Below are 27,193 nucleotides of genomic sequence, written 5' to 3' on the forward strand. Positions count from 1 at the left end.
CATTCATCTATGTTTGATCAAGAGTAACCTTTTATATTATATATAAATATATATTATACCTTTTTTTTTTAGTGAAGATTGGTGAAGTTAGGTTTGCACTTCAATCCCAATAGGGACATTCATCTTGGTTTGATACTTTTTTTGTGTCAAATAAAAACGTTTCTTTTTTTAGCTCTCAAGAGAAAAAGATCGATTACGGTAAAATCGTAAATCAGATTAAAAAAAAAATCGGGATTTTATTTTTAGGCCATATCGCCCAGCCCTAGGTTAACCTAAGCAACCGTTATCTTTTTGTTTTTAAGTACTCCAGGTATAGTAAGAAAAGAAGTATGCAACACAAAGAGGATAGATGGAGTATTGGTGTGGTGGCAAGTCGGGTTCAATTATCTCCAGGTCAGGAAAAGTCACATGATTGAACAACGGATATAATTCAAGGATATAATTGAAAGGTTACTGGCTACAGTCACTGTCACTCATAGCAACCACCGCTTCATCTTTACCAGCCACCACACGTGCTGCTAACATGTCACATAGCAATAAACTCCAAACATAAAAACATCTGCTTACAAATAATAACTGCACTGGGACCATAGTGAACATCTAGATTGGTAATCTATTTTGTCAATCAAACAACATGGATGGCTAATCTAATTAATGATTTTAGAGAGATTCATGATGGATTTCACATCCTGCCTTGCAGAAGCAAAAACACAATTATGACCTAATTGGCCACGCCCAATCAAAAATCTGATTAGTCACATATATGTCTGTACTACTCTAAATACTTGTATCCATAAAGTATATATAATTGTGTTCTTTTACCTCTTATTGCGTTCATATTTACATAAAGTATATATAATTGTGTTCTTTTACCTCTTATTGCGTTCATATTTACATAAAGTATATATAATTGTGTTCTTTTACCTCTTATTGTGTTCATATTTACCTTTTTTCTATTTCTTATTTCTTACTTTTCCTAACTGCGTTGTGCGTTTCTCCCTACAGGGAACAATAATGGTTCTATTTGATCCTATCTTATTTTATAGATGACGTAAAATTGGATTACAGTAGAATAGAGTGAGATGATGATAATAGACAACGGTCCACCACTCCTCATAATATATCGTAAATAACATTATTTGACCAGATTAGATTACGCATTAGTCCCCTAGTTCCTCTCGCCGCGACACAGACATAATAACGGCCATAATGTCATCGACAGGGTTGTGGTTTTGATGGTGTGGGCTCTGCCTCTGTAGCTTCTTCTCTTTTCTTCGACTGAGGCCTGATTCACAGTTAAAAAAAAATATATATATATTTATAAGTGACACCTAACAAGTAACAAAATTCAAACAGTGTTTCTAGGAAGCCGGTTTTCACTTGAATGAAAATATACCTGTTTTCCAAAACTACAAAGTGCACCCGTTTGAGAAAATAAATAGGAATTAACACTTTACACAAATACGCCACTTCAGGTTTTCTATTCACGTCTATATTCAGCCGTCTGCAGTTTGTCCCACGTGACTGGAAGAGAACCTGTGATCCTGAAATCACACACATCTTGTAGACCGCTCCCGGAATTCACAACATAAAGCGTCCTGAGCCGCTGCGCACGGACCGGACTCGAGCCTGACCACACGGAGGCTCAGGAGGCAGAGTCTGGTTAATCAGAAGGTTCACGGACCGGACTCGAGCCTGACGACACGGAGGCTCAGGAGGCAGAGTCTGGTTAATCAGAAGGTTCACGGACCGGACTCGAGCCTGACGACACGGAGGCTCAGGAGGCAGAGTCTGGTTAATCAGAAGGTTCACGGACCGGACTCGAGCCTGACGACACGGAGGCTCAGGAGGCAGAGTCTGGTTAATCAGAAGGTTCCCGGTTTGATTCCAGCTCCTCCCGGCAGCGTGTCGAAGTGTCCTTGAGCAAAGACACTTAACCCCTAACTGCTCCCGATGAGCAGGTCGGCACCTTGCATGGTCGCCTCTGCCGTCAGTGTGCGAATGTGAGACACAATAAAGCGCTATATACATCAAATCAAATCTAATTTATTTGTAAGGCCCGACAACACACGTTAATGTCCCCATGGGCCGGACACGTCTTCTTTAAGGCCCGACAACACACGTTAATGTCCCCATGGGCCGGACACGTCTTCTTTAAACAAGTCAAGAAGAAACATCACAATAAATCAAGAACAAAACAAAAACACCATGAAGTCCAAAATAAAATGTAAAATAAATAAATGCATGCAACACTCCCAGACATACCCCACACGAAGGTAAGGAAAAACTCACTAGTAAAAACCTAGCAATAGGAAAAAAGCACCACAGGCAATGTGGAGGGGAGAAACCTTAGAAGGGCCGTTCAAGGTCGGGATCTCCCTTCTTAGATGTCGGTGATAGTAGTGTTGCTATAAAAGAGGTGAAACAGTTGGTAAGTATGTACATATACGTGTGTAAATGCAGTCCATTTACCATTTGCACCTGGCTGGGCTCACACTAATTCATACGCTTGGCGTCATGGTCGACACACTTTGCGACTGCACTGACGAGCTCCTATAAAGCACTCGCACACCAAGTTTCAAGTTTGTTTTATTTGTCACATATAAAGTACATTACAGTGAAATGCTTGGTTCTGTATGAGCCTCCTGAGATTGTGCTTCATACAGTAAAAAGTTAAAGAATAAAGACCAAACACACCAAAATATACAAAACTAAAGTACAAAAATGCAAAGATGAGGTAGAGATGTAGTGCAAATCTTTTAATAATAAATAGATAAAATATGGTGTAATGCTTAAAAAGTGTTTAAAGTGTCTAAATTGAATGTTAACACTTCCAGTGCCCATCACGTTTTATCAGCCCAATGCCTGAATGCCCACGACGTTTATTAGCGTTTTATTTTTTTATTAGCGATCTGAATTCATATTTCATCAACCGAGTCTCCCGTTGGTAATGCAGCCCCTGTAGGAGCTCAGATGTGAAAAAACCGCCCCCTATCGTCTCCCAGATGGTAATGCACCCATTTGGAATGGACTCAATGAAAATGGATGAGAAAAGAAAAATCCGGAATCCACATTTAACTTCTCAGGCATGTAAAAATATGGTGCTTTGTTTAACCGCGACCTTGAAGGACAAACCCCTTTTGAGAAATGTCGCTAAATACTTAAAGTGGCAATCCTTAAGATCATATCTATATGTCCTGCCAGACACCAGTGTTTAGAACAGGAAGGTCCTGCCAGACACCAGTGTTTACAACAGGAATGTCCTGCCAGACACCAGTGTTTAGAACAGGAAGGTCCTGCCAGACACCAGTGTTTACAACAGGAATGTCCTGCCAGACACCAGTGTTTAGAACAGGAAGGTCCTGCCAGACACCAGTGTTTAGAACAGGACTGTCCTGCCAGACACCAGTGTTTAGAACAGGAAGGTCCTGCCAGACACCAGTGTTTAGAACAGGAATGTCCTGCCAGACACCAGTGTTTACAACAGGAATGTCCTGCCAGACACCAGTGTTTAGAACAGGAAGGTCCTGCCAGACACCAGTGTTTAGAACAGGAAGGTCCTGCCAGACACCAGTGTTTAGAACAGGAAGGTCCTGCCAGACACCAGTGTTTAGAACAGGAATGTCCTGCCAGACACCAGTGTTTAGAACAGGAAGGTCCTGCCAGACACCAGTGTTTAGAACAGGAAGGTCCTGCCAGACACCAGTGTTTACAACAGGAATGTCCTGCCAGACACCAGTGTTTACAACAGGAATGTCCTGCCAGACACCAGTGTTTAGAACAGGAATGTCCTGCCAGACACCAGTGTTTAGAACAGGAAGGTCCTGCCAGACACCAGTGTTTAGAACAGGAATGTCCTGCCAGACACCAGTGTTTAGAACAGGAATGTCCTGCCAGACACCAGTGTTTAGAACAGGAATGTCCTGCCAGACACCACTGATTAGAACAGGAATGTCCTGCCAGACACCAGTGTTTAGAACAGGAATGTCCTGCCAGACACCAGTGTTTACAACAGGAATGTCCTGCCAGACACCAGTGTTTAGAACAGGAATGTCCTGCCAGACACCAGTGTTTACAACAGGAATGTCCTGCCAGACACCAGTGTTTACAACAGGAATGTCCTGCCAGACACCAGTGTTTAGAACAGGAATGTCCTGCCAGACACCAGTGTTTAGAACAGGAAGGTCCTGCCAGACACCAGTGTTTAGAACAGGAATGTCCTGCCAGACACCAGTGTTTACAACAGGAATGTCCTGCCAGACACCAGTGTTTAGAACAGGACTGTCCTGCCAGACACCACTGATTAGAACAGGAATGTCCTGCCAGACACCAGTGTTTACAACAGGAATGTCCTGCCAGACACCAGTGTTTAGAACAGGAAGGTCCTGCCAGACACCAGTGTTTAGAACAGGAATGTCCTGCCAGACACCAGTGTTTAGAACAGGAATGTCCTGCCAGACACCAGTGTTTAGAACAGGAAGGTCCTGCCAGACACCAGTGTTTACAACAGGAATGTCCTGCCAGACACCAGTGTTTAGAACAGGAATGTCCTGCCAGACACCAGTGTTTAGAACAGGAATGTCCTGCCAGACACCAGTGTTTACAACAGGAATGTCCTGCCAGACACCAGTGTTTAGAACAGGAATGTCCTGCCAGACACCAGTGTTTAGAACAGGAAGGTCCTGCCAGACACCAGTGTTTAGAACAGGAATGTCCTGCCAGACACCAGTGTTTAGAACAGGAATGTCCTGCCAGACACCAGTGTTTACAACAGGAATGTCCTGCCAGACACCAGTGTTTACAACAGGAATGTCCTGCCAGACACCAGTGTTTACAACAGGAAGGTCCTGCCAGACACCAGTGTTTAGAACAGGAATGTCCTGCCAGACACCAGTGTTTAGAACAGGAATGTCCTGCCAGACACCAGTGTTTAGAACAGGAAGGTCCTGCCAGACACCAGTGTTTAGAACTGCCAAGTAAAAATAAAAACATTCATGAACTGGTTTACATTTACATTTACATTTTGTCATTTAGCTGAACGCTTTTATCCAAAGCGACTTACAAGTTCTGTACGACAGGTTATCAGGAAGGGTACAACTCTTATCAGCTGAGTAACAATGTTCACCAAACAGTGCTGAGACTTGGGTGCTGCAGTGTTGAGTGCATCGTAGTGAAGATGAGTATAGTAGGAAGAGTGCATGATCGTATAAGACAGTAAGAAGGTTATTATAATAATTTTTTATTATATATTTTTTAATTTCAGGTAGAATCACTATTGGTGATAGAGAACGGCAACATTAATTCAATTATACATTTATTGAAATGAAAATGTTGGAGATTATTACTTCAATGCTCAGTTTGTAAAGCACACACCAACAATGTTTATGGGCAGAGATGGGGGTTATAATCTAAGAGGGGAATTTAATTTAAAACAGTGCTATTGAAATGTTTAAATGCAGATATAAACAGGAATTATTGGACAAGTATAAGTAAAAAATAACGTGAACTAGTATTTTTGTAATTATTTATCTTTTGCTGTATTTTTTTTGATATTAATAGATAACTTATTACATATTAATATGATAGTGTAAGGAAGGGGCAGGACCAGATAAGCTTTGCTTCTTTCTGTCCCTTCTCCAACAAAACCATTTGTCTTGAGCTATGTTGACAATTGCTTCCATGTCTAGGAAGATATATTTTATTTTATTTGTATTTGTATTTTTATTTTATTATTATTATTATTTTTTTTTAAATTTCGTTTTTGTATTTTATTTTTTTATTATTTTTTTTAAACAAACACATAAACAAACATGACAACACACGATAAGATATACAAGCATTAATTGTCAGAGCACATCCAATGAGATCACATTTTAGTTAATTGTCTTATATAAGATATACCCCTAATACCTGTTATCTAAAAACCTACACACATATGCTCCAGCTCGAACCCCACCTCCCGGACCCCACCTTGGGAAGTACCTCCACTATCCCTCGCACCTAACCAGACACTACCATTATAAGCTAGCTTTTATTCTCTCCACCACTTCTAACCACATTGACATTTTGGATTCATTGAGACCCAGAATTCTTGCTGTAGATATTTCTTGATAAATCACATCGAGATATGTAAGAAACCAAACTTTCCGGCACATTTTTTCCGGTTGAAACCAGCGTGATGCGATCAGCTTTTTAGCTACTGTGATACCCGATAAAACCAATCTCTTTAGCTGTGGATTCACTGCAAACTCAAAAACATCATTCAATAGTAATACCGAGGGGTGTACAGGTATATTCCAAGATACAAGTTTTGATAATTGTTGGGTCACATCTTTCCAGAATGCCTTAACTGGTGGGCAGTCCCAATACATGTGCATAAATGTCCCTTCGTCCCCATTTGTACATTGGGAGCATTTGGAGTCTTGTTTAAGCCCCATTCTGCACAGTCTTATAGGAGTCAAGTATGTCCTGTGAATATAGTTAAGATTGATTTGTTGATGATCCGGGTTCCTTGATGTAAGTCGGACATTTGCCCAGGCTCCTTGCCAATCAAAGTCATTTTCCAGGTCTGGTATATCCCTCCTCCAGACAGAGTCTAGTTGGAGGGTTTCATACGAGGAAGTTAGTAATTGATGATAAAATTCTGAAACAAAACCTCTCGATGTCTCTCTTTCGTAGAAGAATTTGTGGTATCTGTGGTGTTCAATTGGTATGTCTAATGGAACACCGTGAGACTTCAAACATAGCTGTAACTGTTTGTAAAAAAGCCATGTGGACTTGGTGAGATTAAATCTTTTGCGTATTTCTTTATCACTACAAAAACCCTGTTTGTTAAAAACATCCCCTAATGAGTGTATGCCTTGCTCTTCCCATATAGGGAATCTTATAGGTCGTTTTTCAATTAAGAGTGCATTGTTATTGAATAAGGGAGTATGATTGTGCCATTTATGTGGGTTAGGATTTTTTTTTTGTGATTCACGCCATATCCGGATCGCATGAGTAATTATGGGGCCAAATTTCCGTTCACAGTGCTTGATTGGTAGTTTAGTGTATGCTATGTCCTTCAGTCTATGTGGGGCTACTATGTTTTCTTCTAATTTTCTCCAGGATACTAATGCTTGGGGGGTCAAACCATGTTGTCAATGGTCTTAATGTGTACGCCTTAAAATATTGGAAAAAATCTGGAAATGCCATGCCACCATCTGCTTTATTTCTCTGTGCGGTGGATCTTTTTATACGTGGTGGTTTGTTATTCCAAATAAATTTGTATGTGGAGGAGTGTAATCTTTTCCAGTAACCCTCTGGAGGGGGTAACGGTAGCATTGAACTGAAGAAGTTGATTCTAGGTAGTACATCCATCTTGACTATTGATATCCGTGCTTGTACTGTGTTTTTAAGTTTTGCCCATCTATCAAGGTCGTCTTTGATTTTGTTTTGGATTTTTGTGTAATTGTGCTTCACCGTTTGTCTTATGGTGGGGAATATTTCCATTTGATTATTATTATTATTATTATTTTTATTTCGTTTTTGTTATTTCAAGTTTGTGTGTTTATGGTTGTTCGAGATAAATAAAGATCAAAATCAAATCACTTTAATTTTCCTCTTTCTTTTTCTTAAATCTAGGAGAAGAACTCGTTCCTGAACTACAATGTGTCCTGCATCCTCACCATGCCCCAGTTCATGAGGCAGGGCTACGGCAAGATGCTGATAGACTTCAGTGAGTACACGAGGCAGGGCTACGGCAAGATGCTGATAGACTTCAGTGAGTACACCAGGCAGGGCTACGGCAAGATGCTGATAGACTTCAGTGAGTACACCAGGCAGGGCTACGGCAAGATGCTGATAGACTTCAGTGAGTACACCAGGCAGGGCTACGGCAAGATGCTCATAGACTTCAGTGAGTACACCAGGCAGGGCTACGGCAAGATGCTGATAGACTTCAGTGAGTACACCAGGCAGGGCTACGGCAAGATGCTGATAGACTTCAGTGAGTACACCAGGCAGGGCTACGGCAAGATGCTCATCGACTTCAGTGAGTACACCAGGCAGGGCTACGGCAAGATGCTCACAGACTTCAGTGAGTACACAAGGCAGGGCTACGGCAAGATGCTGATAGACTTCAGTGAGTACACGAGGCAGGGCTACGGCAAGATGCTGATAGACTTCAGTGAGTACACCAGGCAGGGCTACGGCAAGATGCTGATAGACTTCAGTGAGTACACCAGGCAGGGCTACAGCAAGATGCTCATAGACTTCAGTGAGTACACCAGGCAGGGCTACGGCAAGATGCTGATAGACTTCAGTGAGTACACCAGGCAGGGCTACGGCAAGATGCTGATAGACTTCAGTGAGTACACCAGGCAGGGCTACGGCAAGATGCTGATAGACTTCAGTGAGTACACCAGGCAGGGCTACGGCAAGATGCTCACAGACTTCAGTGAGTACACCAGGCAGGGCTACGGCAAGATGCTCATAGACTTCAGTGAGTACACCAGGCAGGGCTACGGCAAGATGCTCATAGACTTCAGTGAGTACACCAGGCAGGGCTACGGCAAGATGCTCATAGACTTCAGTGAGTACACGAGGCAGGGCTAAGGCAAGATGCTGATAGACTTCAGTGAGTACACCAGGCAGGGCTACGGCAAGATGCTCATAGACTTCAGTGAGTACACCAGGCAGGGCTACGGCAAGATGCTCATAGACTTCAGTGAGTACACGAGGCAGGGCTAAGGCAAGATGCTGATAGACTTCAGTGAGTACACAAGGCAGGGCTACGGCAAGATGCTCATAGACTTCAGTGAGTACACGAGGCAGGGCTAAGGCAAGATGCTGATAGACTTCAGTGAGTACACGAGGCAGGGCTACGGCAAGATGCTGATAGACTTCAGTGAGTACACCAGGCAGGGCTACGGCAAGATGCTGATAGACTTCAGTGAGTACACCAGGCAGGGCTACAGCAAGATGCTCATAGCCTTCAGTGAGTTCATGAGGCAGGGCTACGGCAAGATGCTCATAGCCTTCAGTGAGTACACGAGGCAGGGCTACGGCAAGATGCTGATAGACTTCAGTGAGTACACCAGGCAGGGCTACGGCAAGATGCTGATAGACTTCAGTGAGTACACCAGGCAGAGCTACGGCAAGATGCTCATAGACTAGGTATGTAAGTGCAGCCAGACATGTAGGAACCTAGTTTAGATCTGGTTAGATGAAGGTATGTAGCCAGCCGCTACTCTCCCTCTGGACTGAAAGCAGCAGCACAGAAATAAAACAAAGGACCTTCCGGCGAAAATGGTCGTCGATCAAATAAATGTGACTTCCAGTGTCGGGGGCTCGTCTCTCGTCCTGCAATTAAATCCTGCCAATATCCTCTCATGATTAGAGTATAGGAAAAATACTATTTCTTCGTTTCTCCGTGTGTTACCAAGGCGACAGGCGGTCGGTGTGTTTTGATATCGACGTACAGCAGGTAGAGCTGTCTGGCTTTAGTAGGGAGAAACGGAGAAACCGTCTTTCTCCAAATACTCGAACGAGATCACCGGGGAACGAGAGACGAGACGCCAACACAGTGAAGTAAAAGATAAGATGTCGTTTGTTTGTTTATCAATGTGCCGCTTTCCAGCCCGAGGGAGAGAGAGGTAGCCTGAGTAGGAGCCTTCCAGCCCGAGGGAGAGAGAGGTAGCCTGAGTAGGAGCCTTCCAGCCCGAGGGAGAGAGAGGTAGCCTGAGTAGGAGCTTTCCAGCCCGAGGGGGAGAGAGGTAGCCTGAGTAGGAGCTTTCCAGCCCGAGGGAGAGAGAGGTAGCCTGAGTAGGAGCCTTCCAGCCCGAGGGAGAGAGAGGTAGCCTGAGTAGGAGCCTTCCAGCCCGAGGGAGAGAGAGGTAGCCTGAGTAGGAGCCTTCCAGCCAGAGGGAGAGAGAGGTAGCTTGTGTAAGAGTCTGGTGTGTCAGGCTGGGGGTCATCAAGGTCATCAAGAGGCCACTGAAACCGTCACACGTGTTTTAGGTCCACAGCACCTCCAGAAGGCTACCAGTAGACTCCAGATCGCCTTAATGTTTTGTGTCACTCTGCAATTAGGTTAGCTATAAATGCCCCCCTTTTCAACACATCACGGTGACTTGTACACATCTGTAAATTGGCCATCGTTACCCCCTCAACGAGAAATTCATTGGCTTACACTCATTTACAAAACCCTCCTTGGTCTGACCCCTCCTTGTTTGATACACTTGTTAAAGTTGTCATCTATCCCTACAACACCAGAGCTGCTCACCACATCTCGCTACATGTTCCCCGTGTTAACACTTCCTCAGGCCAATCCTCCTTCCAGTTTGCTGCTCCCAGCAGTTGGAACAAGGTGCAAAAAGACTTTGAAAATGGATAAATTGACTCCCCCTCACTACTTTTAAGGACTCTTATCAGAGAGTTGTTTACACACACTTGCAACGGTCACCCAGCCTTTTAACTGTTTACTGCTTCACGTATGCCCCTTTGTAATTTATTTGGTGGTTTGTTTGATGTGTGTTTTAATTATTTCCTTCACCTCTGTGATGTGTGGACCATCTGTCTCTCTTTGTGTCCCCTTCCCCTTCAAGGGGACCCTTTGTCCTCTCGCCAGGCCGTCTTCTTATTATTGTAAATAAGAATTTGTTCTTAATTGACCTTCCCGGTTAAATAAACAAGATCTACCCTCCTATACCCACAAGCAGCTCTGCCACGATACACAATACACTTACCATGCATTGCTCAGCCTCCTTAACCTGCCGTTTATCTGCCAGGCTACCTGCTGTCGAAGGTGGAGGAGAAGGTGGGATCACCTGAGCGACCCCTCTCTGACCTGGGCCTCATCAGTTACCGTAGTTACTGGAAGGAGGTGCTCCTGCGCTACCTCCACAACTTCCAGGGCAAGGAGATCTCCATCAAAGGTCAGTAGTGAACTACAGGGCAAGGAGATCTCCATCACAGGTCAGTACTGAACTACAGGGCAAGGAGATCTCCATCACAGGTCAGTACTGAACTACAGGGCAAGGAGATCTCCATCAAAGGTCAGTAGTGAACTACAGGGCAAGGAGATCTCCATCTCAGGTCAGTACTGAACTACAGGGCAAGGAGATCTCCATCAAAGGTCGGTACTGAACTACAAGGAGATCTCCATCACAGGTCGGTACTGAACTACAAGGAGATCTCCATCACAGGTCAGTACTGAACTACAAGGAGATCTCCATCACAGGTCGGTACTGAACTACAAGGAGATCTCCATCACAGGTCAGTACTGAACTACAGGAGATCTCCATCACAGGTCAGTACTGAACTACAAGGAGATCTCCATCAAACATCAGTACTGAACTACAAGGAGATCTCCATCAAACATCAGTACTGAACTACAAGGAGATCTCCATCATAGGTCAATACTGAACTACAAGGAGATCTCCATCAAAGGTCAGTACTGAACTACAAGGAGATCTCCATCACAGGTCAGTACTGAACTACAAGGAGATCTCCATCACAGGTCAGTACTGAACTACAAGGAGATCTCCATCTCAGGTCAGTACTGAACTACAAGGAGATCTCCATCAAACATCAGTACTGAACTACAAGGAGATCTCCATCAAAGGTCAGTACTGAACTACAAGGAGATCTCCATCACAGGTCAGTACTGAACTACAAGGAGATCTCCATCACAGGTCAGTACTGAACTACAAGGAGATCTCCATCAAAGGTCGGTACTGAACTACAAGGAGATCTCCATCAAACATCAGTACTGAACTACAAGGAGATCGTTTAATCGCTAAACGAACAATAATCACTATGCAACAACCATCAAATGCACACAGCACACACACCCACACGCACACACACACTCACTCAAACAAACAACACACTGCAGCACCCACTCTCCACACTTAGATCACACAAACACACTTACACTTTATATTTATTGATAAAGGATTTGCACTACAACTCGTACACCTACTGTGAATTGTACCTAAACTGCACCTCGTCCATTTATGCCTTGCACTATATAGTATTGTATATTAGTACACTGCACAGTATTGTATATTGTATGGTAACTACGTCTACGAACATTGTACATATGTCTAAACTGAACACTGTGACCTCTTTTTTTTCTTCTAATTTTTACTATGTTTTTATTTCATACTTATCTTGTCATGCACAGTCTCTGGAGCGCAACAGTAAGAAGCATTTTGTACAAAAGTATTCTGTACTTCTGTATGACAACTATTAAAGAAACTTGAAACTTGAAACTTGAATCAAAGGTCAGTACTGAACTACAAGGAGATCTCCATCAAACGTCAGTACTGAACTACAAGGAGATCTCCATCAAACATCAGTACTGAACTACAAGGAGATCTCCATCAAACATCAGTACTGAACTACAAGGAGATCTCCATCAAAGGTCGGTACTGAACTACAAGGAGATCTCCATCAAACATCAGTACTGAACTACTGTCTGTGACACACCGCTGTGAAAGAAGGGTGCGCTGTATTTACAAGAAGGAATTGAGAGCAACACGGCCATGCAACAAAATAATAGTTTTATCTGGATCACCTTGTTTTCATGGTTGTGGGAAGAATCATAATGAATGAAGTTTATCTTTCGGTCTTGTTTACAGACCAATCAAACACACCCGTGTGGACTTACAAAAAAAATCACAAATCACAAATGTACATATTCAAGGCAAGCTCACACACAGAATCCAAAATAATAATTGAATAATAATAATTGAAATTGAAACTGGATTAATCGCCTCACTTCAAAAATACTTGAAAAGGTTGTTCTGTGCCAATTGTCTCCCTACCTGCACCAGAACAGCATCCTGGAGACATTTCAGTCAGGGTTCAGGACTGGCCATAGCACAGAATCAGCCCTCCTTAAAGTGTCAAATGACCTACTCCTCGCCGCTGACAACCGTGACTGCTCTATTTTAATGCTGCTTGACCTCAGTGCAGCCTTCGACACTGTTGATCACACCATTTTATTAGATCGTCTCCAACATGGGGTTGGTGTCAGTGACACTGCATTAGCATGGTTTTCCTCCTATCTCACAAATAGAAGCTTTGCTGTCAACATCGCCAACTGCTCCTCCCCCTCAACCTCCCTCTCCTGCGGGGTCCCACAAGGGTCCATCCTTGGCCCGATCCTGTTCTCCCTTTACATGCTACCCCTTGGTCCAATCATTCAGAAGCACAACATCTCTTTTCACTGTTATGCTGACGACACACAGCTTTATGTTTCCCTGAAACCCAACAACCAGTCTCTACTTAACAGTCTCATATCCTGCCTGGATGATGTTAAATGTTGGATGGCACAAAACTCTCTACAACTAAATCAAAACAAATCCGAAATAATCCTCTTTGGTCCCCCAGACGCTGTCACCACCCTTACCAACAGCCTTGGCAACCTGTCCTCCCTGGTCAAGCCGTATGTCAAGAACCTAGGTGTCATTTTTGATCCACAATTTAAATTTGACAGACAAGTAAACTCAGTGGTAAAGGCATGTTTTTTCCAACTACGCACCATTGCCAAACTCAAAGCCCTTCTCTCCCCTGCAGACCTTCAGAGAGTCATTCACGCCTTCATTTCATCTAGATTAGACTACTGCAACTCCCTCTATATAGGCATTAACCAGTCTTCCCTGTCCCGCTTACAACTGGTACAAAACGCTGCTGCCAGACTGTTGACCGGAACCCGCAAGAGAGACCACATCACCCCTGTCCTTGCCTCCCTTCATTGGCTCCCAGTACGCTACAGGATAGATTTTAAGGTTCTCCTATTTGTTTTTAAAGCCCTTAATGGTCACACACCCTCCTACATCTCAGACCTCCTATCCCCCTATTCCAACACCAGGTCCCTCAGGTCAGCCGATCAGAGGCTCCTGACAGTCCGGAGGTCTAACCTCAAGCTCAGGGGGGGCCGTGCCTTTGCTATCGCAGCCCCTGAACTGTGGAACAGCATCCCCACCTCCATTAGGCTCGCCCCCTCGATAGATGCCTTCAAATCGAGGCTCAAAACCCACTTCTACCTACTAGCCTTTCCCGTTCACTGACTCATGCCCTGTTTTTCTATGTGTTTGCCTGTGTGCCCTCCCATAAAACGGAGTGTGATTGTTGTCTATATGTATCTTATGTATTTATGTATTTACCCTCTGTACAGCACTTTGGTTGACACGCGTCATGTGAAATGTGCTTTATAAATAAATTTGATTGATTGATTGATTGACTTGACTATTATTTGACGACAGTAATCCTGAGAATCATGTGATGAAGGTGTTTACTTCTTTATTCAATATCTCAACATACTTTTGAGTTCTGTAAAAGCCATCAACGGTCGGCTAATTGGAACGATTACTTATGAGCTTTAGCTCGGCGGTCGATAGAATGACGGGTTAGGCTATAAACGTGCAGATGTACAGACAAGCGAGTTTAGTAGAGAATAGCTATTGAAATACCTACACTAACCTACCTTATCTTAGCCTAATTATGACTTTGCAATCGATTCCCAATATGCTACATGACCATGCTGACGTCTCTGAATCCAATCCAATCCAACTTTATTTATAAAGCGCTTTAACAGCCACAGGAGCACAAAGTGCTGTGCAGAGGGAGCATATTAAAAACTATAAGCAGCACTAAAAATAGATTAAAAGAACAAGAGTGCTAAAAAGGGAAGAAAAGATAAACATGGGCAACAATAAAAATTTAAATAGATAAGAGTACTTAAAAGTATTTAAAAGTAAAGGACACAGTAACAAAACGATACAACAACAACACAGTAAGACAATAAGATCATAAAATCAACAAGCTACATGGTGTCGAAAGCCAGAGAGAAAAGGTGGGTCTTAAGGAGGCCTTTGAAACGGGGCAGTGATGAGGCCTGCCTAATCTGCAGCGGCAGCTCGTTCCACATTTTGAGGGCGACAACGGAGAAGGCACGGTCCCCCCTGAGCTTACGCCTAGAGCTCTGAACAGGGTTGAGGAGGAGAGGTCTGTCTCTGAACAGGGTTGAGGAGGAGAGGTCTGTCTCTGAACAGGGTTGAGGAGGAGAGGTCTGTCTCTGAACAGGTTTGAGGAGGAGAGGTCTGTCTCTGAACAGGGTTGAGGAGGAGAGGAGGTCTGTCTCTGAACAGGGTTGAGGAGGAGAGGAGGTCTCTGAACAGGGTTGAGGAGGAGAGGAGGTCTGTCTCTGAACAGGGTTGAGGAGGAGAGGAGGTCTGTCTCTGAACAGGGTTGAGGAGGAGAGGTCTGTCTCTGAACAGGGTTGAGGAGGAGAGGAGGTCTGTCTCTGAACAGGGTTGAGGAGGAGAGGAGGTCTCTGAACAGGGTTGAGGAGGAGAGGAGGTCTGTCTCTGAACAGGGTTGAGGAGGAGAGGTCTGTCTCTGAACAGGGTTGGAGGAGAGGAGGTCTGTCTCTGAACAGGGTTGAGGAGGAGAGGAGGTCTCTGAACAGGGTTGAGGAGGAGAGGAGGTCTCTGAACACGGTTGAGGAGGAGAGGTCTGTCTATGAACAGGGTTGAGGAGGAGAGGTCTGTCTCTGAACAGGGTTGAGGAGGAGAGGAGGTCTCTGAACAGGGTTGAGGAGGAGAGGAGGTCTCTGAACAGGGTTGAGGAGGAGAGGTCTGTCTCTGAACAGGGTTGAGGAGGAGAGGAGGTCTGTCTCTCTGAACAGGGTTGAGGAGGAGAGGAGGTCTGTCTCTGAACAGGGTTGAGAAGGAGAGGTCTGTCTCTGAACAGGGTTGAGGAGGAGAGGAGGTCTCTGAACAGGGTTGAGAAGGAGAGGTCTGTCTATGAACAGGGTTGAGGAGGAGAGGAGGTCTCTGAACAGGGTTGAGGAGGAGAGGTCTGTCTCTGAACAGGGTTTGAGGAGGATAGGAGGTCTCTGAACAGGGTTGAGGAGGAGAGGTCTGTCTCTGAACAGGGTTGAGGAGGAGAGGTCTGTCTCTGAACAGGGTTGAGGAGGAGAGGTCTGTCTCTGAACAGGGTTGGAGGAGAGGAGGTCTGTCTCTGAACAGGGTTGAGAAGGAGAGGTCTGTCTCTGAACAGGGTTGAGGAGGAGAGGAGGTCTCTGAACAGGGTTGAGAAGGAGAGGTCTGTCTCTGAACAGGGTTGAGGAGGAGAGGAGGTCTCTGAACAGGGTTGAGGAGGAGAGGTCTGTCTCTGAACAGGGTTGAGGAGGAGAGGTCTGTCTCTGAACAGGGTTGAGGAGGAGAGGTCTGTCTCTGAACAGGGTTGAGGAGGATAGGAGGTCTCTGAACAGGGTTGAGGAGAAGAGGTCTGTCTCTGAACAGGGTTGAGGAGGAGAGGTCTGTCTGAACAGGGTTGAGGAGGATAGGAGGTCTCTGAACAGGGTTGAGGAGGAGAGGTCTGTCTCTGATCAGGGTTGAGGAGGATAGGAGGTCTCTGAACAGGGTTGAGGAGGAGAGGTCTGTCTCTGAACAGGGGTAAAGGGGTAAAACTAGGGCTGGGTACCGTTCACATTTGAACCGATACCGGTACCCAATGGTACCTTTTTTCGGTACTTAAATCTCTCTGTAATAACAAAAAATATATTTCATTTGTAAAAAACTATATATATATACTTCTTAATTTCCATTTTGTTATTTTTTTCTTGTAACACCACACAAAATAAATCACATGATCATATATTGTGTTTTTAAATGTTTTAAATTCAACATTATCTGAATACGGTCCATGATTTTGAGTCCAATATTTGAGCTAATGAAATGGGGCGTTTCATCAGCTAAAGACGGTGCTAGTTCATTATTATTAGTTATTATTTTAGATTCCACTCCATTATCCACGTTGATTTAGTCCATTTGACCCTTTTTGCTATTCTCCATCCAGGCCGAATGTAACCCATGTTTTGTACATCTGTGGTGGAAAAGATGAGTTACGCAAACAGTGACCCATTCGGTGAATCCATTCGTCTTGATCACATCCCTTTGTGGAGCTGAAACAGAGAGGAAATTAAAGATTAAGATAAGATAAGATCTTTATTAATCCCCTTAGAGAAATCCAGCGGTCATAGCAGCACAGGGGAGGGGGAGGGGAGGTACAGGCAGGGTCATAGAAATGACAATAGAATATAATAGAAGAATAGATAATAATATAATAATAATTTTATTTGTATAGGACTTTTCATACAGAAATTGCAGTTCAAAGTGCTTCACAGCGGTAAAGAATAAATCAAATCAAATCAAATGTATTTGTAAGGCTTGACAACACACGTTAATGTCCCCATGGGCCGGACACGTCTTCTTTAAACAAGTCGAGAAGAAAACATCACAATAAATCAAGAACAAAACAAGAACACCATAAAGTCAAATTATTTTTAAATAAATGCAAAATAAATAAATGCAACACTCCCAGATTCCCATAAGCGCTTTCAGTGACAGTCACCCACACAGCGTGATACATACGAGAGAGAGAGAGAGAGAGAGAGAGAGAGAGAGAGAGAGATATGGCGCACACACATTTACACACACTTCTGCAGTCCCTCCCGCCGTCCCTCTCTCTATCTCTCTCCCTCCCTCTCCTCGCTTGTTCTCTGCAAGTCAAACCCTGTTTGAGGAAGTGTCGGTGTTGTGAAGGATCAGATTAAACCGAATATATATATTTATTTATGGATATATATTTAATAGTATTTGTATATCGTTTGATATCCCTTGTATATTCCTTGTACATATACACTGAATATCCCTTTAGTCTACTAACAGCCCATAATAGTTTCATTCTACCATTGGACAAGAACCTGGCGCCAGCAGCCAAGCCCCTTGGTTCAAGTTCAATCGTGCCGACGAACATGTCGTTACAAGCCCGGTTCCGCGTAGGAATACGTTTGGCGAAATACGAATGGTACTATTTGTTCACAGCGCATATATATATGGCGCAAGTAAAGTAGAACTTTCTTTTAGTCCATTAGTCCTTTACCCTCCAACCTAGTAACAGACGTGAAGCCTCACCCACGACCCACGTGTGGTGCAGTATGGCCTACTTGGCCTCAGAATAGGCATTGAGACATCGTGTGGATTAATAGTTGAATTGTCATAGTTTGGCACTATACCGTCGAGTGGGACGTATTTCTATTAAGTTAATAATAGTCTATTATGTATGGTGCATCGTTCGGTTAGAGTTATAAAGTGAGCAGTACCCCCATCGTTCCTGGCGTTATCTAGAGTCTTAACCAGGCTGGGCAGACCACGTGTGGTGCTTTCATCCGAGGAGTTCTGGGCCAGGACGAGTGGACCTGTACATTGGATTACTTTACCCGGACGACGGCGAGCCCTACACGGCTTGGATTATCTACTTGCTTTGGGTGCTTTGATTATGCCATGGATAACAGCCAACACTGCTGAGTGTTGGAACTACCCCCCGAGAGGAGTCCAGGTGAGACGGCGCTCTACCCCGAGTGAGGTCGCCTCACGTCTCTTCGTTGTGGACCGGCAGCTACCGTCTACAAGAGGGCCCAGCTGTATTCATCTGTGGACCGAGGTTCTGTGGGCACCGTGTTCAGCACTCTGAATTCTCCCAAGAAATCGTTGGCCAGATGGGATATCGCCAGCGGCTCTCCTAACCCCCCCCCCCCTACTGACTTACAACCAGCGGGACCCCCCTTTAGTGTATCCAGCTATAATCATTTAAGTACCATTGCTATAGTTCCCTAAAGAACCAGGTTGTATACTTGCTCCCTGCGTAGCCAGAGATTGGACATTCAATGTTGATTTGCCTACGAATACTCATTTGCCTTACAAGTGCATTCAAATCATAAATGTCATTAAGTGAACGTTGTATATACCCTTTGCTATATAAAATATTCGATTTATACATTTGTGTGGACTTCGTTTCATCAGGTGGGAAAGTGTTCATCATATCTATATCATGTACTGTGTGGCCAGTAGTTAAAGTACATAATCGGTAGTGGTTTAATGATACCATACTTATCAATACAGTCAGGGAATTGTACCCCTCAGTTACAATTGGTCCTTCGAGCCGGAGGGTAACTAGTGTAATATTAATATAGTATTATTAATATTGAAATGGCCTATGATGAACACTCCACGAAACGGTCCTCCTAACGTAGAATGCCCGCGGCGCAGACGACAGACACCTCAGTACTTAGAGGATTACGCTGTCAGTCAACTACCTAGCCTTCGACAAACGGTAAACGCGGTAAAAGTAGAAAGTAAAATTATGTCTGACCTTAACGACCAGGTTACCCCGACCACAGAGGCCCTAGTGGGTTCTAATGTAACTGACCAAGCTCACGGTGGGGACCAGGAGGGAGCTGACATGCCTTTACCCCCCGCCAATACCGAAGAAGTAGTCCCCGACCAGCCCCGGGAGGAAGACAACCCTACAGAGAGAGAACTCTGCACGGAAGAAGAGGAGGAGAGCGCCGAGGAAATAGAGCTCCAGGACTCTCCAACGAGTACCGCCAGGAGCGGCTCACCTCTACAACCGTCTTCCCCCAGCGAAGCGGAGAGGATGCTATCACAGGCGTTCCTCGTCAGCCTGACAGCCTCTACCGAACGCGATCGACTTCAGGGTGAACGCGATCGACTTCAGGGTGAACGCGATCGACTCCAAGCACAGACGCTTAGCGAGCGCGAACAACTCCAAGCGCAACAACGGAGCGAAGAAGAGCGCATACGCCTGGAGATGAGACGCCTTCAGACGGAAGAGAATATGGCAAGAGACCGGGCCGACGCCCAGCGCGCCGCTGCCGGTGCCCAAAGAGAAGCAGATCTCACCAAGCGCGAAGCCGAGCGCGACAGACTACAAGCGCAGCTAATGGAGCAGCTGATCCTCAAGGCAACACCCTATCCCTCCGCCAGGGGTTCAAGGAACTCGTCGAGACAACAGTCAAGGGCAGCGTCTCCTAACCGAGCAAGCGACCCTGAACTTGACCAACAGACCAAGCCTATACCCCCCGCAGACCCCCTTCCCAGACCGGTCCAAGCGAGACCCAGCTACAAGGAAGGAGCGGCATACACTGCGGAGAAGCTAAATAAACGACTACAGGATCTAGAGGACCTGATAGAAGAAGAAGAGGGAGAGGAGGAGAACCAAGCCCGACGACAGCACAGTACTCCACCGGACCAGGAGGTCCAGTACAGCCCAGGCTATACCCCCGCGGCGCTGCGCTACAGACCCCCGACTCTATTCACGGGTGAGCATGACGCACGACCAGCCCCGAGGAATAGCACCTGGACCAGCGGGCCATGGTACCCTGCCGGTACCAGCCCACAGAGAGGCGCAAGAGGAGACTCGCCTAGGAGGTCTCTCCCCCAACGCTCGCCGATGTATCAGCCATCCACGGCGTCATACATTGCCACGCCGACGTTTCCAGACTTCACCTATGAGAATCGAGCACAGTACACGGAGCTCCGGATGTGCTTAGAGACAATGATGGTGGATGTCGCTGATGAACGCCACAAGTATGCAATATTACTGAAGCACCTGAAAGTACCGCGAGCGCACAATATAGCGCTAGCCTATGCCACCTCTACGACCCCATACACCGCGGCTCTAGCAGCGCTGGACCAGAGATATGGACGTATATGGGATTACGTAATCCAAGAGATAAGGCATATTGACCGCCTACCCCCCGCAACAGACAATCGCTCATTAGACGACCTGTCTATAAAAGTGCAGTCCCTGGTAGGGATGCTGGGAGCGCAACGGGAAAAGGGTATGCACGAGCTATACGCCAACTCTAACGTCGAGAGGATTTTAGAGAAGCTGCCACCCGCCAGACAAGAGCGCTTCAGGCGGCAGAGAGACCACCGTGATCCTAACGGTCCCGAACCATCCCTCCTCGATCTAGCCGACTTCCTGGCGAGAGAAGTCAGCAGCTTACGACTGGATACGTTCGTGCGGAGCACACCAAGCTCCAGAGAGGGACCCAGGAGAATAAACGATGGAAGAAGATCGGTGACTGTCATGCACCAATCAGAATCAGTACCGAGCAGTAAGAACCACAGTACCCCCTCGAGAAAAGAGAAGTGGAAGATGGTGTGCCCGTACTGCGAGAAGGAACACTGGCTGTCACAATGTGACCTGTTCACAAAGATGAATGCAGAAGAAGTGAGTCAATGGATAAAGTCCAACAGGCGCTGTTACCGATGTGCGCGCAGTCACATGGCAGCCGAATGCCGCCTAAAGAAGAGGTGCAGTCGGTGTGACGGAGCCCATCTAGATGTACTACACGACAGTAACAGAAGAGAGCCTGCACCTGCACCATCGAGCAGCACCAAGGCAAGTGTCATGTACATTGACCCCGCCAGCAGCAGCGGCGCCCAAGTGCTCTTAAAGGTAGTCCGTGTAACATTGAGCTACCAAGATAAAGTCATGGACACTTACGCCGTCCTTGATGACGGGTCAGAGAAGACCCTTCTGCTCGCGTCCGCTGCGGCCCAGCTGGGACTGCGGGGGAGCGAGAACCAAATGACGATTCGGACAATAAGAAGAGATTTAAAGACGATAAAGGGCGAGAATGTCTCCTTCACTATCGCAGCAAGCGGGCAGCCAGAGCGACGGTATAGGATTACAAATGCTTTCACCAGCCAAGAAATAGGACTATCACAGTACACCTACCCCATCGCCAAGCTGATGGATAAATATGTGCACCTGCGTCAACTACCTATCCCGCTCATAGACGGCGCCACCCCGACCCTGCTGATAGGCTCCGACCATGCAGATCTCATAGTCCCGATAGACCGGGTCCATACAGGACCCCGAGGCTGTCCTGCAGCAGTCGAGACCCGCCTAGGGTGGACACTACAAGGCCCCCTCGCTAAATCTCTCAACCGAACAGCAGCCACTAGCTGCCTCCACTCCAGAGCGACAGAAGAAGACACCACTCTCCTGCAGCATGTCGAGAGGCTATGGACACTAGAGACAATGCCCTTTAAGAACGAAAAGAAAGACATTCGTTCTAAAGAAGACATTTATGCCATAAACCTCCTCGAGCAAGGGACAAAGAGAGTCACAGTCGGCGGAGTGATGAGATACGCAACTCCACTCCTGAGGCGAGAGGGAATGCCCACCTTTCACGCAAAGAAAGACGCCACGGAGCGGTATCTATTGAACACAGAGCGACGCCTAGCCAAAGACCCCGCTCAAGAGAGTGTGTACCGCGCTGAGATTGAGAAGCTAATCACAGCGGGACACGTGACAAAGATTGACATTAAAGAGGCCGATCAGACGACCGAATCATGGTACGTGCCGCACCACAAGGTCCACCACAACGGCAAGGATCGCATTGTGTTTAACTGCAGCTACATTTACATTTACATTTAGTCATTTAGCTGACGCTTTTATCCAAAGCGACTTACAAGTTCTGTACGACAAGCCATCAGGAAGGGCACAACTCTATCAGCTGAGCAACAATGTTCATCAAAGTGTTGAGTGCTACAGTGTAGGTTAGTTTATTAGGACAAGTGCATGACAGTACGGTTAGTTAGGGTTAGATTTTTTTTTTTTTTTTTTTTTTTTTTTTTTTTAGCTACCAGATCGGATCCCAAAATCTGAATAAAGAGCTCTTGCCCGGCCCCACACTCGGCCCCTCTCTACTAGGCGTGCTACTACGCTTCCGCCAAGACAAGGTGGCTATCAGCGGGGATATCAAAGGGATGTTCCTGCAGGTGAGACTAGTGGAGGAGGACAAGCCCCTGCTGCGGTTCCTATGGAGAGAGAGGATCGGAGATGAGCACCCAGCCATCTACCAGTGGGAAGTCCTCCCCTTCGGAACCACATGCAGCCCGTGCTGTGCTACATTTGCACTACAGAAACACGTCGCAGAGGACCCAGCAGCAGATGAAGAGGTCCGACACAGTGTGAAGAACAGTTTCTACGTGGACAACTGTTTACAAAGCGTTTCGACTCAAGAAGAAGCCGAGGTTCTCCTACTCAAGCTACGCGCCTCCCTGATCAAAGGCGGCTTTGATCTCATGCAGTGGGCCAGCAGTGACCCGCACGTATTGCGCAGCCTCTCCCCCGCGGACAAGGCTGCCAGCAGCGAGACCTGGATGGCGACAATCCCAGGAGAAGCCCAAGAAATGACACTAGGACTAGTCTGGCGCTTCAAAACAGACTCGCTCCACTATAGACACAAACCCCTGACCACGGAGCAGGGAAGGTCGACGGCGATACCGACCACCAGACGGAGTGTGTACAGAACACTCGCCAGACAATATGACCCGTTGGGATGTATTCTACCTTACACCACCAGGGCAAAGATGATTGTACGAGCACTATGGGACAAGGACCAGGGCTGGGACGACCCAATACCCGCACACCTTGCCTCCACATGGAGAGAGTGGGAGACGGAGCTCCGCTCACTCCCTGGCGTCAATATACGCCGCAGCTACTTCCCACCCACAGTGAGGCCAGAGACATGCAAGATGGATCTACACGTCTTCAGTGACGCCTCCGAAGTAGTCTATGGATCGGTGGCCTACTTGCGTGCCCAAGAGAAGGGAGGAGAGATACACACTGCTTTCATCCTGGCTCGCTCAAGAATAGCCCCACGAAAGCAACAATCTATCCCGCGTCTAGAGCTCTGCGCAGCCCTAGCAGGAGCGCATCTAGCCACGTTAATCCAACGTGAAATCACCATTCCGGTGCACAGAACAATCTTGTGGTCAGATTCCACGACAGTACTCACATGGATCAAGTCTGATTCATGCAGATACAAGGTCTTCGTGGGAGTCAGAGTCACCGAGATTCAAGAGTTAACAGAAGCAGCGAGCTGGCGGTATGTGGACACCAAACACAACCCAGCTGACGTCATCACCCGGGGAATGTCCCTAGATGACCTCACCCGTCGCAACATCTACAGTGACGGACCAGACTTCCTCAAGCTCCCGGAAGAAGAGTGGCCTACGCCCACCCCACGGGAAGCGAGTAAAGAGGAGGCTGAGAACAAGAAACCTATGTTCTGTGGACTGAGCACAGTCGCCTCCACAGACCCCAACATAGATGATTGCATTACCCTACAGAGTGCGCAGCGAAAGACATTCCTGTGGCACCACCCAGAGATTCAGTCCACTGCCGACATTTCAGCAGCTGACTACGAAGAAGCAGAACTTCTTCTACTACAACGAGCCCAGAGAGACTCGTTCCCCGATGAGCTAGACTGTCTACAGGGAGGAAAGCCCGTCCCATCAGACAGCAGACTGCTCCACCTGGCACCCGAGAGCGACGCCCATAATCTCATCAGAGTGGGTGGTCGTCTGCGGAGAGCCCCCGATCTACCGGATGACGTTAAGTACCCGATAGTCTTTAACAGCCGACACAAGGTCACAGAGCTGATCATAAAGAAATACGACGAGGATGTACACCACGCAGGAGCAGAGAGAGTCTTCGCGGAGATCAGACGTCGCTATTGGATACTTCAAGGAAGAGAAGCAGTGCGACGCTTCCAGCGAACCTGTCTAGACTGCCGAAAGTGGCGCGCGCAGCCCAGCATACCCCGGATGGCTGACCTACCTCCCTGTCGCCTCCGACTCGGCGACAAGCCATTCCACTCCACAGGCATGGACTGTTTTGGCCCGTTGTATATAAAGAAAGGAAGAGGAAGCGGTGGGGTATTGTATTCAAATGCATGACCACCAGAGCGATACATATCGAACTCATTCCAACCATGAGCACAGACTCATTCCTTATGGCCTTCCGAAGATTCACATCACGGAAAGGAAAACCGTCTACATTGTTGTCTGATCACGGGACAAACTTCAAAGGCGGAGAAAGAGAGCTGAGAGAGAGCTTCCAAGCTATGGGCCCAGAACTTAAGACCCACCTCGCTCCATCCCAGATTGACTTCCAGTTTAATCCCCCGAACGCACCCCACTTCGGTGGAACCTGGGAACGAGAAGTACGTTCTATAAAGACAGCCCTGTACGCCGTGCTTGGGGCCCAGACTGTGGCGGAAGAAGTCCTAATGACAGTCCTCACGGAGATCGAGGGAGTATTGAACTCCAAGCCCCTCGGCTACGTCTCCAGTGATGTAGCAGATGTCGACCCAGTCACCCCCAACACACTCTTGATGGTGCGGCTGGACCCCGCGCTACCCCAGACAATGTACAGGCCTGAAGAAGCGAACGGCCGAAGAATGTGGAGGTACAGTCAAGTACTAGCTGACAAGTTTTGGAACAGCTTTCTACTCCACTACCTACCGTCTCTACAGACCCGCCAGAAGTGGGTAAAAGAGAGAGACAATTTGACAGAAGGAACAGTCGTCATGATTATCGACCAGTCACTACCCAGAGCTATGTGGCCGGCTGGCCGCGTAAGCAAAGTGATCACCGGTGCCGATGGCAAGGTCCGAGCAGCCGAGGTGCTCGTCCAAGGGCGAACTTACACACGACCCGTGGCGAGGCTAATAGAACTGCCCAGACTCCCAGACACTATCGATGACGACCATGACCCCACGACTTTGTGAGTTGACTGACCCTTACAGCGGACCTTGAGTGGTAGACAGTGCGGTTAATCTGTCTCTGCTTAGCTAATTAGGTGGGACTAATTAGGGGGCGGCTGTTGTGAAGGATCAGATTAAACCGAATATATATATTTATTTATGGATATATATTTAATAGTATTTGTATATCGTTTGATATCCCTTGTATATTCCTTGTACATATACACTAGGGGTGGACGGTATGGTCTAAAATTTATATCACGGTATAATCTGAAGCATAGACGGTAACGGTATATATCACGGTATCATCGTTTTTGATAAAAATTTTTTTTTTATTTTATATAATTTTTTTTTTTTTTTTATAAAATATATATATTATATAATTAGACTTGTACTTGTATTATCTGCGAGACATCGCCACCACGCAACAAGCTCCACTGTCTGTGTGTACTCTAGTAGCCTCCAGCTACGGCCAGGATTCTCCAGAGCTGCATCTGGACCTATACTCGAGTAGCCTCGAGCAGAGCTACGGCCAGGATTCTCCGGCGCTGCACCTGGACCCTATTGGCATAACGTTACTTAACTGTGCTCAGCAAGCCCTCAGCTCGAATACGCATCGAATCAGTGTTATAAGACATTGATATCAGGAGCTATCTGTAGCTACTGCTAGCCGGATATATAACGTTAATACAACGCCTCAGTGAATTATTTAGTTCAATGGGACATTTCGTTTTGAACGGTGAACTAATTTGCGTTAACGTGAGCTAACGGCTAACGGAGCTATCATACACGTCTACTCTCTACTAGACTTGATGGAGCGTTTGTTGATGTCAGGAGCTATCGGTAGCTGGCCGACTAGATACCGTTCGGTTAGACAATGCCTCATCATGTATTAAACTAAAAGTGAATAGTTGACTGGGTCATTTTGTAACGGTAGCTAAGCTAACGTTAGCTCAGGGAGACGTCCCGTCCCACTAGACTACTAGTAGACCCGTGTTTACATGCGTGCGGGAGGGGCTGGCACTGCGCGAAGCCTCCTAAATAACTTTTTCCAGTTCGCACATATCTATTATCTATGACTAATTCTATCTATTTTTAGGGGCAAATGCGAGTGAAATAGTCGCGCTGTGGTTACATGACGTCATTGCTATTTTAGAGCTGCACTACCGGTTACACGGTATAGGCAAAATCCATACCGTAGAGCAAATTCATACCGTTTATACCGTATACCGTTTATACCGTCCACCCCTAATATACACTGAATATCCCTTTAGTCTACTAACAGCCCATAATAGTTTCATTCTACCATTGGACAAGAACCTGGCGCCAGCAGCCAAGCCCCTTGGTTCAAGTTCAATCGTGCCGACGAACATGTCGTTACAAGCCCGGTTCCGCGTAGGAATACGTTTGGCGAAATACGAATGGTACTATTTGTTCACAGCGCATATATATATGGCGCAAGTAAAGTAGAACTTTCTTTTAGTCCATTAGTCCTTTACCCTCCAACCTAGTAACAGACGTGAAGCCTCACCCACGACCCACGTGTGGTGCAGTATGGCCTACTTGGCCTCAGAATAGGCATTGAGACATCGTGTGGATTAATAGTTGAATTGTCATAGTTTGGCACTATACCGTCGAGTGGGACGTATTTCTATTAAGTTAATAATAGTCTATTATGTATGGTGCATCGTTCGGTTAGAGTTATAAAGTGAGCAGTACCCCCATCGTTCCTGGCGTTATCTAGAGTCTTAACCAGGCTGGGCA

The 27,193-nt window shown here is 46.3% G+C and overlaps 1 protein-coding gene across 2 annotated transcripts in view; it reads left to right on the forward strand.

Moving 5' to 3' along the window:
- The window catches only part of LOC311240745 (histone acetyltransferase KAT7-like), an 88,226-nt gene that overhangs the window by 51,391 nt on the left and 9,642 nt on the right, over positions 1-27,193 (forward strand). For both annotated transcript variants that reach the window (XM_084329318.1, XM_084329319.1), the window contains exons 12-13: positions 7,624-7,717; positions 10,770-10,916. In XM_084329318.1, coding sequence (XP_084185444.1) covers positions 7,624-7,717; positions 10,770-10,916 — 241 coding nt within the window. The remainder of the gene's footprint in view (positions 1-7,623; positions 7,718-10,769; positions 10,917-27,193) is intronic.

The sequence above is a fragment of the Notolepis coatsorum genome (genome assembly GCF_963971535.1).
Source record: "Notolepis coatsorum genome assembly, chromosome: 14".
Taxonomy (NCBI): Eukaryota; Metazoa; Chordata; class Actinopteri; order Aulopiformes; family Paralepididae; genus Notolepis; species Notolepis coatsorum.